At 36.3% G+C, this 18,392-nt stretch overlaps 1 protein-coding gene across 1 annotated transcript in view; it reads right to left on the bottom strand.

Moving 5' to 3' along the window:
• The window catches only part of ATF6 (activating transcription factor 6), a 225,750-nt gene that overhangs the window by 184,493 nt on the left and 22,865 nt on the right, over window positions 1-18,392 (bottom strand). The window contains exons 6-7 of the mRNA XM_068541157.1: window positions 18,093-18,296; window positions 12,361-12,581 (exon numbers count right to left, since the gene is read on the bottom strand). Of these exons, the coding sequence (XP_068397258.1) occupies window positions 12,361-12,581; window positions 18,093-18,296 (425 nt within the window). The remainder of the gene's footprint in view (window positions 1-12,360; window positions 12,582-18,092; window positions 18,297-18,392) is intronic.

The following is an 18,392-nucleotide window of genomic DNA, read 5'->3' as shown; positions in this document are numbered from 1 at the left end:
GCTCCACACTGCTTTTAAATACCAAACAGGAAGTCTTGCATCACAGTATGGAACTCTAAACTCAGTGAGCTGTATGGTTACTTTAATTATGTGCCTGTTTGAAACTGAAGGCTTACGGAACTGCTTGAATAGAAGCTTACTCTCCTCTATTAGCAGTCTGCAAACATAAAATCAATACTCTGGCCCATTAACCAATTGACACATCTCCCTTATGGGCGTATGAGAAGATTCAACATGACTCAAATGAGTGAACAGCTAGCCAGTCACTGCTTCTGGTCATCCTGCCTTCAGAAAACTCTTCCACCAAGCACTGTGCCTTGGAAAAAGAAAAAAGAAAAAGCTCCACGGCAGAAAAATATTCTCCCTTTAGTGACATTGCACTATAAAATATGGTGTTTCATTATCAAACATTTATTTGACTGTAAGAAAGAATCTCGTAAAGGGAGAACTTCCACAAATGGACTAGTACTTTTTGAAGGCTGGATCAATTTAAGAGTCAAAATTCTAAGTCTCTTTCCATTATGTTTTTTAATTTTAAGTTACTGACTGATAAACACTGTAAGATATTATGTTCTTCTTACAAATAAAATAAGACTATTTAGACCCTTGATTCTGTGATGTTGCTAAGAAATAAGCTTCAAAGTCCTGAATGGCTATAAATTAAAGGTATTAAAATAAAATATTTTACTGCTAAGAAATACATTCTAACATCACATACAAGCTCAAGAGAGATCAAGTACTGGTAACATACAGGTGAATCAATCACTGGCTTACCGCACATCTGTCAATTCTAATTCTCATTTTGCTGAATCTTTCCCTCTAAACTGACGTATGAAGCAGAAACTGTCACTGATTAACCTCTTCATCATATCAAACAAAAATTTTTTTCAATTAAATAAAAAAAAAAGAAATAAACTTTGTTTATTTGAAATTGATTTAAAAGGCAAAGGAGTAAATTTTCTTAAATACTTCTTTTAATTTACATAACTATTATATTATTGTATATCATAGTAAATATACTTATTATAAATACATCCTAAAAAAGATGTACAGCAAAAATCAATGGCAAATTTAACTTATGGCAACCTTATTTGAAATATTCAAATAAATATTTTAATTTGATTTCTCTTAAGAATCTTAAGTACACTCCTTTTTTTCTCATAAAATTATTTAAAACAGAAAAACAAAATCTTTACTTATACTACATCTACTTTTCTCAAATCTTATGACAGAAAGCCAGAATTTTATTTTACTCTCTATTAAGTTGTGTGTGTGTGTGGTATAACCTTTTCCTACTCATTAAAAGTTAAATAAAGACTCTTCATTACTGGTAACAGGAGCCATTAAATTGGCAGAGTCAAGTAGATAATTTTCACCCCGAAGTTTTCCTTTCTCTCTCCCTCTTTTTTATTTCTGAATGAAGAATGCCTTGTGGCATGTAGTATGATTTCCTGAGTGAGAAAGGATAACAGACAAAATCCCTACTAGACTGTAGGTCCAAGCTGCTCTATCCAATCCCATCTTCTGAGTGAAAAGAAAGAACAACTGGTAGAGAGGCAAAGACAAGAGTATCCACCAGATGCCCTCAGGAAAGCCACACTGCGGGCAGAGCCTCCTGAAGAATGGAGGAATCTTAGTCCTGTGCACAGGATCTTCAAAGATCCTCAGAGCAGCTTCCTGTGCCTTCAGTTAATGACTCCTCTGCTTCATATGTCCCTAGAAGTACTTGGTGTAGCTATATAAGAGTAATAGTAATTTAGTCATTAAATGACAACACTGGGTGCTTCCCTGGAGGTGCAGTGGTTGAGAATCCGCCTGCCAATGCAGGGGACATGGGTTCAAGCCCTGGTCCGGGAAGATCCCACATGCCACGGAGCAACTAAGCCCGTGCGCCACAACTACTGAGCCTGCGCTCTACAGCCTGTGAGCCACAACTACTGAGCCCACGAGCCACTACTACTGAAGCCTGCTTGCCTACAGCCCATGCTCCACAACAAGAGAAGCCACTGCAATGAGACGCCTGTGCACTGCAACGAAGAGCAGCCCCCGCCCACCACAACTAGAGAAAGCCCATGCACAGCAACGAAGACCCAACACAGCCAAAAATAAATAAAACAAAATAAATAAATTTTTTTTTAAAATGACAACACTGGAAGTCGGGAGTTTTTTTTTTAAGTTTTTTTTGATGAGGACCTTTTTTTTTGTAAACATCTTTATTGGAGTATAATTGCTTTACAATGTTGTGTTACTTTCTGCTGTATAACAAAGTGAATCAGCTATATATATACATATATCTCCATATCCCCTCCCTCTTGCATCTCCCTCCCATCCTCCCCATCCCACCCCTCTAGGTGGTCACAAAGCACTGAGCTGATCTCCCTGTGCTATGCGGCTGCTTCCCACTAGCTATTTTACATTTGGTAGTGTATATATGTCAATGCTACTCTCTCACTTCGGATGTGGACCATTTTTTTTAAAAATATTATTTATTTATTTATTTATTTATTTATTTGGCTGCACCGGGTCTTAGTTGTGGCATACGGGATCTTTACTTGCGGCATGTGGGATCTAGTTTCCTAACCAGGGATTGAACCTGGGCCCCCTGCATTGGGAGCACAGATTCTTAACCACTGGACCACCAGGGAAGTCCCAGAAGTCAGAAGTTCTTAATTCTTGTCCCAGCACTGCAATAAATTAATTGGAAGATCTTAGAAAAATCATTTCTTCTCCCAGAGTCTATTTAAACATTAATAAAAAGAGGGAGTTAGTAAGAGCTTATCTCTTGTTTCATTAGACTGTGTATGTCAAGAGAAATGTAAAATACGTTTCTTACTGTGGATTATGGACAAAAAGTTTAAAGCCACCGCTTTAATCCTCTAAAGGTCTCATCCAATCCAAAAACAAAATGGTTCTAGCGCTGATGTTAAACATGTGTGCTTAATTACCATGTAGCACAATAATGACTACTGTATCATAAAATATGGATGATATTAACTTTGCTGTTTTATTTGATACCAGATTGTTCAAATAAGGTCCATCTTTATACTTTGTCTCTCAAGACGTAAAACCACCTGCTTGAATTTTTTTTTTTTAATTAAGAGAATACATTTGCAGAGGGAGAGAAAAGGGAGCAGCAAGTTTCAAGACGTAGGTAATTTGAAGTTTGCACTGCATCAGGGCTGCTTTGAAAGTAAAGCCCCATTAATGGAGCACAGAGTAATGACAACAGCACTGGACTCAGAGAAGGCCTAGGCTTGAATCCTAACTCCATTATCGCAGGTCATATGATTGAGGTGAGGATCAAATGAGTAATGGACATGAAGGTTCTCTGTAAACTATAATGTACCATACACATAAGTGTCAGTAAAAAGAAACATCCTGCAGCTATGAATAAACTGGGTGAGGAGGCAAAAATTCTTAATTCCAACAACAATGTGCCTCACAGCTGCTCTGATAAACTGCGCAACTAAAGTAATATTGAAAATATCTGTCCTCACTCCATCTCCTATTTTTACACATTTCAAATTTTAAATATCAGACTAAAACAAAAACAAAAACAGACGAAATCTGGAAATCTCATTTAATTCCTACAAAAGCAGAAAAACAGAGCCTAAGAATAAAAATCTAATCTCCTCCCAAGATCGCTCAGTCTGCTCCTTATTCTGTATTTATCAGGACTTTCATTCACCTCAAAAGGCCAACAGGAGGTTTTATGCACTTAGAAAGTATCTGGCACATACCACTTTATCAATATTAGCCATCTAAGTAATATGGCCTTGGCTGAAATATTTAACCAATTGATTTCATTCAATGGTAAAATGGGAATAAAGCCTACTTTACAAGGATTCTGTGAGAATCAAATAGGACTATGCAAAAATAAATGTGAAGTACTTATCAAAACTATATTAGAGGGACTTCCCTGGTGGCGCAGTGGTTAAGAATCCGCCTGCCAATGCAGGGGACACGGGTTTGAGCCCCAGTCCGGGAAGATCCTACATGCCGCAGAGCAACTAAGCCCATGCGCCACAACTACTGAGCCTGCGCTCTAGAGCCCGTGCTCCACAACAAAAGAAGCCACCGCAATAAGAAGCTCACGCACCACAACAAAGAGTAGCCCCCACTCACCACAACTAGAGAAAGCCCGCGCGCAGCAACAAAGACCCAACGCAACCTAATTAATTAATTAATTAATTTAAAAAAAACTATGTTAGAAAAGAGATGAATTTCTCAAAGGTGTCAAAAAGACAAAGGCTGTGGAAATGTTCCAGATTAAAAGAAGCTAAAGAGACATGACATCTATATGCAATATCTGACCCTAAACTGGATCCTTTATTGGAGGGAAAAAAACTGAACTGATAAAACTGTAACATTGACATTTGAATAAAGTATTCTACAAACATAAATTTATGGGTCTGTACTATAGGTATTTAAGAGAATATCCCTATCCTGAGGAAATATACACTGAAATACTTAGGGGTAAAGGACTATGAGGTATGTAAGTTCCTCTAAAATAGTTCAGGAAAAAATTTGAGTATGTATGTATTGATAGATGGATAGACAGGCAGATAGATAACATGAACTAATAAAGCAAATGTGGTAAAATGTTAACAATAGGTGAATCCAGGTAAAGGCACGTGGGTGTTCTCTGCACTACTTTTGTTTTTGCAACTTTTTAAAATTTGAAATTATTACCATATACAAAGTCTAATACACATGTACACACACACACACACACATACGGCTGCAGTGCACACATAACACTAAGGAGTTACAGGAAACGAAAAAAGAAACTTTCCTTTAGAACTCATAATCAAGGGGGGGCTAAGAGCCACAGAAAATTTTAACCATAACAGGTTTAATCCTTGAGTATCATTTGTTAACCACCTTTAACCAGTCAAAAGTCCTCTTCTGTTAACAATTAATATTCTTTCACATATTTGTAAAGCAGTAATGTTCTGGAGAACATACACCTTCTAAGACTATATAGCTATTGATCCTTTCATTGAAATCATTTGCCATTCTCCTTTGTAAATTATCTATTCACTTATTTTGTCCATTTGATTGCTGGATTAACTTGCATTTTTCTGATTTGTAAACACTTTATATACTAAAAATGGTTTTTAAAAGACTATGAAAACTTGTACATGAATGCTCAAAGCAGCATTATTCATAACAGCCAAAAAGTGGAGACCATCCAAATGTCCATCAACTGATGAATGGATAGTCCAAATGTGGTATATCGGAACAATGGAATATTATTTGGCCATAAAAAGGAGTAAGTAAGATACATGTCACAACATGAATGTCCCTTGAAAAATATGCTAACTGAAAGACGTCATATACAACAGCTACATCCTGTATAATTCCATTGACATGAAATGTCCAGAATAGGCAACTCCATACAGAGAGCAGATCAGTAAGTAGTTGCCAGGGGCTGTGGAGGTTGGGGGATGAGGAATGACTGCTAATGGGAATGGAGTTTCTTTTTAGGGTGATGAAATATTCTGGAATTAGATAGCAGTGATAGTAGCACAACTCTGGGAATATACTAAGCAACCATTAAATAGTACATTTTAAAAGGGCAAACTCTATGGTGTATGAATTTTAGCTCAGTTAAGCTATTAGAACACCAAACAACCAAGGACTTTCATTCACCTCAAAAGGCCATTAGGAAGCTATGGACACTCTTTCCAGACAAATGTACATGCACACAAAGTATTACAAATAATTATGCAAGGAATGAGTGAGGCGAAGAAAAGGGAACTTGTTTATGTAAACACTGAAACCTATCTATGGGTTCCATTAAGAAACCCTGTAACTGTCACTCTCATGCGCTGAAAGTGGAAGAACAAATTACAGCTGTGTAAAAGAACAGTTTACCCCTAAGGTGAAAAACTACCTACCTTCTGACTCTCCAATTACAGGAATTTCTCCTACAGGTATACTTGCGCATGAACAAAATGAAATAAGTAACAAGTTGTTCAGTGGAGGAATGTTTACAAAGAAAAAACCTGCAAAACTCTTAAATGATTATGGCACCCCTGTGAAGTAAGACTACCATGCATCTATTACAAAAATAGGAAAACTTCTTATGTACTGATGTGGAAAAAATCTCTAAGATGTATTAAGTGAGAAAAGCAAGGTGCAGGACAGTGTTTATAGTATGTTACCATTTCCATAAAATAGGTAAATAGGTAAAAAGACAAATACTTATATATTAAAGAACTGTCTCAGGAAGAATGCATAAAAAACTAGTAACAGTGACTGCTTCTGAACAGGGGAACAAAATGGCTAGAAAGCATCTAGGGCATGGGAGGACTGTCTCCTTAAGAATGAGTCTCCAGGGACAGGTTACAGGAAGGGAGATCAGAGAAAGGAGAGAAGTATTTAATTATTTATTGATATAAATCAGCACCCCTCTAAAAATAATTATCTATTAACCTTATCAAGATCCTACACTGAAAAATACAGAATAAAGAATGTTAAAGTCGCCACGACATAAATCTAACCTAATGCAACACATCACGGAAAAAAAGAAAAAACCTTCTGTTCACTTCCCATTCCAAAGATACTGTAAACACAAATGAGATTACTTGTCAACGTCTTTATTCAAGATAAATTTTTAGAAGCCCCAAATCTCCATCTAAAAAGGAACTGCAAATATTTTAACAAGGCATGTTTTTCTTTTATTTGCAGAGTCCCTGGTAGCAGCAAAGCCAAAAAGTAGTCAACACAGAAGTGATTTTTTTTACTAGAATGTGGATAGCTTTTCAGATCTCCAAATCTTCCTGTTGAATTTGTTCTGATGGATTCCTCTACTTTATAGCCTAAAGAAATATCATGATCTCCATGTTTCTGTTAAAGACTTAAGTCACTAAAAAGTATCTATTCATTATTTACCTTCTTAGATCTGAGGTACCCACACAATTTAAGGATATTCAGCTCACACCTTGACCCAACAGAGTATCTATTCTTGGGTGTTACAGATAAAATAAGCAGCTTAAGTGTCAGTAAAAGTTACACTTTTTTTTTTTTTCTGAAATAGAACATAGGCACTCTCCATTTTTCTATGAGTTTCTCTGCACTGCTTTGCATTGTAAACAGATTATTTTAGATTCATATTTTCCTTGGAAGATACTCCTTTAGGGGGTCCCCTGTGAGTCGTGCTACTACATGTCCTCCTGGGTACAACAAGAATACAAGGCCCTGACCGCTCTTTACCTAGGCCATTTCTCAGGGTTGAAACCTTGAGAGATGAGGTAACATCTCCCTCGGGACAATTAGGAGGCTTGCTTACTCCTTGCTGTAAAGGTAGTCAATTCCCAAGTTCAGCATTCCTCCACTGCAATAAAGGAACACTGTGTGCACAGCCCCCATCTGGGCCAGTATCACATTACCTCAGCGGTGACAATACTAACAATACCTGAAATCTTGAACTTAACTGTATAACGCTGTCTCCACAGGAAAGAAATACAAAGTTTTAATTTGGTATGTATGCTAGGGGAATCCCCTTCACACCATTCAAATACTTGAAGGACAGTGGAAAGGGATCCCCCCAGCAACTACCTCCTCATGATGGCTCTAGTGACCCAGGGCAGGGACTTCCAAAGGATAGGGGCTGGGATGGAAGAGGTCAGGTCACTAAGTAAAGAATTAGACAGAGGGTCCAAAGTAATAAAGGGTTTGGAAGATGTTCAACAGAGTGAACAGGCTGAGAGGAAGACCTGGGCCTCCTGTCAGTATAGCCTGTACCCCTTCATCAGCCTCCTATCTGATGTTATTTCTAGTTCTGACCTAGTTCCTGATCATTTTCTTTCCATTGTTCCCACCAACTGATTTCTATTAAGGGTTTTTGCTCCACCTTGACCCACTATGCGACATGTAGAATAGAATTTCACCACTTTTTTTTTCCTGCTCTGTTGTCCCAATCACCAGAACAATGTAGCTCCACAGCCTTAAAACCAGGGCCGTAATGTCTCATGAACTTTATGGAATTACAATGGGTAGGCGGAAGTACTAAATGCAGATTTAAACGGACTGCTGTTTCCAAGCCCTTGGTTTGATGTTTGGTCACATTCGATAGCACTTTAAAGAAAGATAAGCGTGCTCTCCCATGAAGGCATCTTTGTAGTTCCAAGATTACCATTTACTAAGAAACTGCTTAAGAGAATGTCTACACTGAAATAAGAGACCATGTTCATTTTTTCCATCAGGATCACAGCCAAAAACCAACCATATTTCTTGAAAACTTAGATGAGCTTTCCAAGAGTTAAACAGAACAGATTTACCAGCAAAAGGCAGAAAGAGTGAGATTATAATTTGAACCAGGCAAACTGTTTCATAACAGAAAATGGGGCACTTAATGTAGTTTGCAGAATATGGTATGCTAAAAACGCTACTTTATGGCAGTAGCAGGCCTCTAGAGAGTGAAACTAGCCAAACAAAAGAACAAAAAAGGTAGAAAAAAAGAAGCCATGTCAGCAATACAAAGCCACAAAAGACTGATGCACTTTTTTTTTTTTTTTTTTTTTTTTGGTGCTGAATTACAACTTTTTCACCAGACCTTTGGTTTAAAAACACAAAAAACACTTGATGAAAAATTTTTCATTTTGGCCATTTTAAACCAGGAATTTATACTAACTCAAATTTATCCTACTTTAACAGGACTTGAGTCTAACAAACACATGCACTATTGAGGTCACAGAAGACTATATACATGAGAAGATCAAAGGTTTCTGCAGCTCCTTCTGGAACAGATTTACTCTGGGTTCCTGAATGGCTTGGCCAGCAGATAGGACAGACTGATGTTTCTTTACTTGAAATAAACATTAAGTCAAAACCTCTACCAGAAAACTCATACTGAAAAGGCTTGGCTCATTTCCTGATGTGCTAGCCAAGGAAAAATAAGCAAAAAAACCTCCGTGCAGGTTGACCAGAAACTTTATTCTAATCGTCTTTAGGTCTCTTGCACCAGACACACAGTACTTGAATCTTTCTTGTGTATTACTGTCAACTCTAAATTTTGAAAAGTAATAAGAATGCTAGTCAATAAACAATGCTTAAAAAAAAGCTAATACTTGTTGGTTCTATACTTTCTCATCTCACACATCCCCCAGTTCTTCAATGTTGACTGAATTATTCACCAAAGTTACATCAGTAAATTATTCACCAAATTTACAGAGCACTCTTAAGAGTGCAAAAGCGGAACAGACATAGTCTTTCACACCAAAGAACTTCTAAAGGATGTCTGGCTAAAAGACCAACAAATAATTAATTGAAATGTTTAGAGATTACAGAATGGGTCAGTGACATACAATGACTGCCAACATTAAGATGCTCACTATTCAGATATTACGCCTAGAAAAAAAAAAAGACCTCTTCTGGTTTTTAAATATAATTCCTATATCAAAGAATCTTAGAATTAGAAGAAACTTTTCTATAACTTACCTGAACCTGTTCTAGATGAGTCCTCTGAAATAACCCAGAACAATTATCTTATTTTCCGCATGACAACCTTCATTTCCTAGAAGATAGCTCTACTTTCAGTCTTCTCTCCTTCAGCTTACTGAATCATACCAACCCTTAAACCATTCCTCTCCCCATGACATGGTTTCTAGACCTCCTCCCCATCCTAGCTATGTTCCTCTAGACTGTCCAGTGATTGAATGTCATAATTCTATGAATGTAGACTAAGAATATATTAATATTTTTTAACAACTGTGATATACTGTTTATATTTTTTAAATATCTAATTAATCATTACCTTTTTCATGTCTAAAATATTTCATAATACATATTTTAAATGTCTAAACAAATTACATAAAGACAACTTTGAATATTTTCTATTGCAAGTTCTATTTGGGAATATTATAGAAGAAACATTCAAATTCACAATTTAAAGAGTATTAAAAGAAAATTTTAAGGGATCATTTTAAAAATCCTTCTTCAGGACAGAAATTATTTCAAGCATCTTATCTGACCACAAAGGTATGAAACTAGAAATCAACCACAGAAAGAAAAATGGGAAAAGAACAAACACATGGAGACTAAACCACATGCTACTAAAAAAACAATGGGTCAACAATGAATCAAAGAAGAAATCAGAAAATACCTCAAGACAAATGAAAATGAAAACATAGCTTTCCAAAATCTATGGGATGTAGCAAATGCAGTTCTAAAAGGGAAGTTCATAGTGATACAGGCCTTCCTCAAGAAACAATAAAAATCTCAAATAAACAACCTAACCTGCCCCCTAAAGGATTTGAAAAAAAAGAACAAACAAAACCCAAAGCCAGCAGAAGGAAGGAAGTAATAAAGATCAGAGAGGAAATAAATAAAATAGAGATCAAGAAACAACAGAAAAGATCAATAAAACCAAGAGCTGTTTTTTTGAAAAGATAAAATGGACAAACCTCTAGCCAGGCTCACCTAGAAGAAAAGAGACAGGACCCAAATAAACAAAATAAGAAATGAAAGGGCTTCCCTGGTGGTGCAGTGGTTAAGAATCCACCTGCCAATGCCGTGGACATGGCTTCGAGCCCTGGTCCAGGAATACTCCACATGCCGCAGAGCAGTTAAGCCCGTGCGCCACAACTACTGAGCCTGCGCTCTAGAGCCCGCATGCCTCAACTACTGAAGCCCACGTGCCTAGAGCCTGTGCTCCACAACAAGAGAAGCCACCGCAATGAGAAGCCCGCACAACCGCAACGAAGAGTAGCCTCCGCTCACTGCAACTAGAGAAAGCCCACACGTAGCAACAAAAACCCAACTCAGCCAAAAATAAATAAATAAATAAAATAAATTTTTTTTTAAAAATCCTCTTTCATCATTCTTAACTTCCTCAGTCTCCTGTGAAAAACATACTCTTTTTTTATTGGTTGTACAACTTTTTAATTGAAAATATCATGAAATATCTTTAATCTTTGTTATTGTTGTTCATCTACTTATTGTAGAAAATTTACCAAACACCAAAAGGAAAGAAAGATTACATATCCAACTTAAATGATTACCAACATTTTGCCAATCATGTTTCCTCTATCCTGTGCTCATCATCTCCCCATAGAGTATTTTAAAGCAAATTCCAGCTTCATATCATTTCATCTTCAACTGAAACACACACTATGCATTAGTGCCTATTATGCCATAAGCACTGTGCTTACCTTTTTTAGTCCTCAAAATAAACTAACATAATAGTCAAGCTTAATCCTGTACTATCCATGTCTGTTCTCATATGACACTAATGTTCCTCCTTCATGTTTTGGCACACACTGTTTTCAATACCTATGTAAACTGTGGGAATTACTATAGAACTTCGATGTTCTACTTCCAGTAGATAATATTCTTTTGTTATGGGTCCTTACAATATTTCTCATGGAGATTACTTGGTTGTGTTTATGCAACAGTAAAGCAATTTCACAACTAAATGGGCTACCGACGTGCTAGTTAATAATTCTGGTAGACAGATCAGTCAGTAGTATGATAAACAACCTTACGTAACTCACAGGATTTTAAAAGTACTTTGCAATACCTAAAGAAAAGGTGGAGTAGCAATATTAACAACCAGTAATATCCACTTTTATTTTAAAGAAAACTTATAGGCTTTGCTTTCCCAATCACAATTTTAGAGAACCCACTTTTAGACTGATTATTTAACTTTCATTGAACTTTAGGACCATAATGTTCAATTACTATTTAATACATAACATGAGGTATTTTGTATCACTTTTAAAGAAAGCAAGAGTTAGCTGGCAAGTACTATAACCGGTTCTAGATTGTGACAGATCTTAGGAAACGTTCTGTGATTCATAAATTACAAGAAGTCCCTACAACAGAAATTTTGAAGTTTTGCAAAGATGGGAAAAAACTAAATAATCATTAAGAAACAGAATTCCTAAGAATAGCAAGTCATCATTGTGCAGTGGTGAAAACCCTTCAATAAGTCAAGAGAGAAGATAAATATAAACCCTGACTAAAAAGCAGTCTACAGACTCTTATCTGGGAAGTTGCCAAAAACATTTCAATCAGGAAACATGAAAGAATCCTGTAAAATACTAGTGTATGATTGAGTTGGGGGTGACAGTCTGGAGGAATGTGATGAAAAGGTTCAAAAGAAGGGATTAAAGAATAGGGAGGTATGCATACTTCTCTTTTCATCAAACCGCTTCAGACTTTTTTAAACCTTTTCACTTAGATTCTAACATAATAAGCCTTACCCTAATTTTCCACCAAAGACTGGATCTGCAATTTCAGCACATTTGACACAATGTAACAGACTTTAAAAAACAAAAAAGTGTTTCGTTCCTTTTTTTGTTTTCATTTTTTAAATCAGGCATTAAAAAAGCACTAAGCTTCAAAACTTACATCTGAACCCACACTTCTCATGGTACTTTGTAGGACAGGTTTAGTCACAGAAAGTTCTCCATTCACTGGGCTATTTGCCACTGGGGCTGGTACCACGTTCACCACGTGATTAGGTAGCTGTGTGGTTGCCCCAGCGACAGCAAGGACTGGTTGAGGAGGGGACAGAACTCCAGGTGCCTGGAGTTGTACCATGGTAGGCTGAGAGAGCACCACGGTCTGACCTGCAGTAGAGAAAAAAGAAAAGGAATCAGAGGGTGCATAACTACTGTGGCAGGAGAAGCTATTCAACATTTAGGTCTCTTCTGCAGACATAATAGGTAAGACCAAACAGAGGGATTTGAAACCACCAATTAAAGCACAATCAATAGCAGCACACATTCATACTGACTTTTGTTGTGCTTTTAATGAAATCGACTAAATTCATTCTCTTTGAAGTTATCATTAACGATGTATTTCCACGCTTTTTTTCAGCTAACACATATCAAATTTGCTAAGTTATACATAGATTTCTCTAAGTATTAACCTCTGAAATTTATTAGTGCTAAAAGTATTTATCATATTACAAATATCAAACCTTCCATTCTGAACATAGAATCATATATTTTAAATTAATGGGATTTAGAAATACATATAACACCAAAAATATATGACAGAGATTCAGTAACTCAATACTTGGAAGAACCTGAGGCTACAAATATCAAAAATGTTCAAACCACTTAGCTAACACGGGAAATGTAAACCTGTAATTTAAAATAGTCTGCAGATAATATTGACTCCCCTACCCACCAAAATGGTCTACAAATCTTTTCTTAATCTTTACATTTAACCTTATTTTAAAATTACACTAATCTGAGGAAAATTAGTATCATTAACCTAAAGAAGGCTCATACAACTCATAACACTGGTCTATTAAAATTTTTACTTGCCTGCTGAGTGTTTGCTTTCAGATCTGGCCAGTTTTATAAGGTGTTGAAAGCCTCACCTAACATCCACAACTGCTTGAGCCTATTTAGCAAAATAAAGGTACTAAAGTAACTGGCAACTAAACTGTCATATAGTATATTTATACTCTTCTTTAAAGGAAAAAAAAACATACTATACTTTCAGACAGTGTAACATGATCCATGTAAAACTCAGCTCAGTATTTCAAAGGATCAAGGAAAACTAAAAATCAAAATGATGCTTCAGAACACCTGTTTGTTAAGAACATCTGTCTTAGCTTAAAAAAAAATCACTTGCATAAAATCAAAGTCTTTATGTTTCAGAAGGCCCGAGAAAGCATACGAAAACTAGAATTTAATTAATAGCATTTTATCCCAGGTAAATTAGTAAGAAAGACCTAAAAATAATTTCACAGATTTGTAATATATACAATTTACTTGAGCATAAATGATCACTAAATATTTTTATCTTCTAATTTTCCCTTGGCATAATTTATTTTATGAGATGAAAACATATAAAATACAGAAATGACTCATAAGCAGATATATATTTGCTTATGCCAAATATTCAAATAAAAATAATTAACAGGGAATTCCCTGGCAGTCCAGTAGTTAGGACTCTGCGCTTTCAGTGCCGAGGGCCCGGGTTCAGTCCCTGGTTCAGGGAACTAAGATCCCGTAAGCCGTGTAGCGCGGCCAAAAAAGAAAATTTATAAGTAAATTTATAAATAGCATATTTATTTAAATAGTAAATGTTAAGTTTTTAAATTACACTTATTGAGATATTACAGTCAATCTGGTACTATGAAAAGACATACTCATCAGAATGTAAAACTTAAACCAAGGGTTCCCACCCTGAATATAAGGACCCCTCTTTAATAGCAAAAATATCATGGTCACCCAAGATGATCATGGCTGTCCTTTCAGTTTTGTGGATTGAGAAAATACGTGATGAGAAAAGGCTGTTAAGAATTTAGTAATGATTTTAAATGAATTTGGAGTTTAGTAATCAGAAGTATAACCACAAAATTTAAAAACATCAGTACAAAGATATATGAAACAAATTATTTATTCAGTCTACAGAAAATACGGATTTGCAGATGCCCTGCAAAAAGCCAAAGGTTACTACTACTCCAACCGCACATATCCCAGGGCCCACTGTCTACAGGTTGAGAACCACTGACTTAAACCAATACTTCGAGAAGAGCATTATCAGAAGCCGTGTTCCATATCTTCTGAGTTTAAAAATTATGATAAAAAGACCCTAAAAACCTAAACAATGTTCAATGAATTGTGGGATTCTTCCAAAGAACAGAGAAGGTGGTAAACATAAAGAATTAAGTCATTTCAAAGAAAGGATCCTACTTCTAGCTCCAGTTACAGATTTAAAATATTAGCAGTTAACATATGCAGATAGCTTTGTAATATTTCTTAAAACTAATTGAGAAAAATAATCCAAGTCTGTAGTATCCAGTGTCTGGTTATCACCATTCTCGTTGCTGAAAGAACTGCAACACGGAGTGAGGGAGATGGAGCAATGTCAAGTCAAGGTCTGCGTACCAAATGTGGCTCCAAGTCCTACCAGGCCACTGATGCCGCCTTTTTTTCCCAAAATGCACATCAAGCCCTTTCATCCCAGAGTGCCTAACTAACCTCAAATTATTGAGCACCTAAATCAAAGATCCTATAAATATACTAGGCATGTTTGGGTTCGAGACAAAATGTGGAGAAACAACTAAATTTCCATGACAATGTGTTCAAGGTGACTTGCTAAACCTGACATGCTAGATGCCCACCAGCGCACAAAATGCAGTGCAAAGGACTGTTTCGGGTCTTAAATAGTTAGCAGCTGAACATAGTTACTACTGTTCCTAGTGTGGAAACACTTAAAAAGGACATATCAAAAGGCTGTTTATCCATTTCAGCATGCTCAAAACCCTCTTTGGCATTACACACAAATCCCCCTTAATGGACCACAGCTGGTTTCAATGCTGGATACTTTTGACTATGTATGACTCACTGATAGTGATAGTCAGTTTCTTCCTTTTCAGTTACCTTCAAAGATTTCAAACTTTATATCAAACATTTATTGAATGCCTGCTTTGTCTAAAACAGTATGGCTGTGTGACAGTAAATTTCTCTGTGTATTAATTTTCTCATCTATAAAATGGAGATGATAATAATAGTACCCATCCTCACAGAACTGATGTAAGGATTAAATAAGATAATGCACTTAAGCACTTAGAACAGTGTCTGGCACGTAATAAGAGCTTAAATGTTAGCTAGTATTAATTATTTTTATTATTATTAATTACTATTAACCTCCTTTTATGTATAATAATAGCTTCTATAAGGGTACTGCATGTATTATCAATTCATTAGTTCTCATAGTTACTGTTATTTAACTATTGATATAAATTTGTTAACTCCCCAATTAGATAGAATTCTTGAGATCAAGTACCACATCTCTGCATTCTTTTAGAGGCAATAGACTATAGTGATTGATTACACAGACTGAGCCAGACCACCTGGGCTCAAGTTCTGACTCTACTGCTCATTAATAGAATGACCTGGAACAAGTTATTTTACCTCTATCCTCCATTTCAATGATTTGTTACCACTATCTACCCAAAAAGCCCAAGACAGGATACCTTCCTCTCTATCCTCCATCCCCCTTTCACATGACCTAATTACCAAGCCCTGTGATTCTACACTTTTTAACATCTCTACTGTCTGTCCTGGCTCTTCATTTTCATTGATATTCCAGGCTTTCATCATCTCTCACCTGCACTACTCGTACAAGTCTTAATGGATGTATAGGACTTAGATGTAGAAGTAGGCAGAAGCTGTTTCAGGCAGATAGAATGGCATGTCAAGAAACGAGGAAAAAAAAGAAAAGTTAAGGGACAATGGCCAGATTAGTTGAACTAAAAGATTTATAGAAAGGAGAGTTATTATAAGGTAAAGTTAGAAAACTAAACTGGAGTCAAACCATGAAGGGTTTTACATTCCAAGCCAGAGAATTTGAACTTAATCCTGTAAGAATTACTTCTTTTTTAATGGCAAAATATTTACTTCTGATACCTATATCGATTAACTGTAAAATGCCTTTCCTATATTTCTCTTCTTCTTCCCTCCCCATTTTCAAATAAATGGAAGATATACACTTAAATCTATATGTTATTACAATATACCTCTCCAGATTGTACTATAAAAACAGACAAGTGCCCTATATTAGCATATATGCTCCCCCAAAATAAAACTGTCTTCAGATAATGGGAAAGCACTGAAGTTCTGAATAATGTATGATTCAGGTTTCTAAAACGGATAAACTGCTCAGAGAAGTTTCTCTTCTTGCTATAGGTGGGAACTTCTATCATTCAAACATAGCCAATGGTCTGCTAAGAGCAAATTCTTACGAATACCCCTTGCTTTACATACTCGTCATATTAATATCAAACTTTTACTTTTTATACATGTGTTTTAACAGCTTATGGGAACTATAGTGAAGTTCTTCACAAGTTTAGATTCTCAGCCTTTGGGAAAACACAGACCCTTTTGAGATCCTGATGAAAGTTTTGGAGACTATCCCTAGAAAAATCCACAAATAACATACACTAAATCTTGCATTTTACTTTAAGGGGTTTATGAACACTTAACATCCATTCACAGGCCACAAGAATACCCATTCTACAGGACTGCTATTTTTCACATGAAAAAGGCAGTAGTTTTCACCCTGTCCTAAGAGGGCAGGTATTTCAGGTTTGTTTGGTTGGAGTTTTTTTGGTAGGGATTGGTGGATTTTCACGGATCCATCCAGTCTCTCGCCTAGTTCTTTTTATCAATGTCATATTGTCTATGACCATGGAATAGAATAAAGATAACAGAGTACCTGGAAACCAAATTTATGACCTTGCCCTCATTAAAACCATGCTCCAAAGAAATGAGCTAACAATCCACAGCTGGAAATACAGCCATAAATGTAACACTGGTATTTATTTACAACCCATTCCCCATTGACTCCAGTCCTACTTGGTGCCAACAAGCTAAATCCAGGGAAGGAACGCTGCGCAAGTTTCCCTTTAGTCATGTGTACACATATCAGTATAAGTACAATGATGAATAATCTTCCCAAGAGATCTCTATGTGCAAATGATTCCTATATCTGAATAGTACCAAATCCTCAAACTTGAACTTCTTTCAGTATAGACCTAAACTTCTTGTAGAATCAACTATGGGAGGCCATCTAGTGGACAAAATATAGAAACACACATTCTTAGCTACTTGAAGACAGAGTTTCAGGTTTCTTCTTAATGCCCCATACAAGATCATGTTACTAAACAGTGCTGCCTCCTCAGAGATTAAGAGTCTGACTCTATTGCCAAAACACACCTATTAGACCTGAAATGGACCATATTATTTTAAATACTGACTTCTCCTTAAAAACAAAAAAGTTCATGGACACAAAAATCTCAGAATAAAATGGCACCGAGACAGTTTCCCAGATTTTCTTCTTCGTTACAAGTGGTTATATAAAACCACAAGCCTTAGAGACAGGCATTTTCATAATTAAAACTGTGAGAAAAAAGAACTATCAGATGTAAATAATCTCGATAGCTATCTCCCTTGTTAGGATAGGAACCACATCTCTACAACATCCTCAGAACCAAGGACAATTCTTGACACACAGCATGTGCTCAGAAATTATAACCTGAATTAAAACAAGTCATATGACACAAGCCTCAGTGCCCTCCAATTAAACATACACAGCCTCAGATTCCATTCAGGTACCTTTAGTGGGTGCAGGATGTATACTGATAATTGGTTGCTGCTTCGCCAATGGCATGAGTGTTGGTAGTGTTTGAATAATGATGGTTTTTGCTGGAACGCTGGGGTTTGTTTGAGTCTTGGGTGCTGCTGGAAGTAATAAAGGCTTGGGATGAATTGAAGGTTTTGAATTCATCTGAATTTTTTTCTTTGGAGTCAGTCCATTTTCTGGAGAAAAACCAAACAAACCACAGATCAGTTTAAGGGCAATTAAGCAAATCCTAGAAAGCAGATTCTATTATACACTTTTCCCTAAACATTATC

The sequence above is a fragment of the Eschrichtius robustus genome, chromosome 3 (assembly GCF_028021215.1).
Source record: "Eschrichtius robustus isolate mEscRob2 chromosome 3, mEscRob2.pri, whole genome shotgun sequence".
NCBI classification, from domain to species: domain Eukaryota; kingdom Metazoa; phylum Chordata; class Mammalia; order Artiodactyla; family Eschrichtiidae; genus Eschrichtius; species Eschrichtius robustus.
The sequence above is the reverse complement of the archived record's forward strand: the minus strand, read 5'-3'. Positions and strand labels throughout refer to the sequence as shown.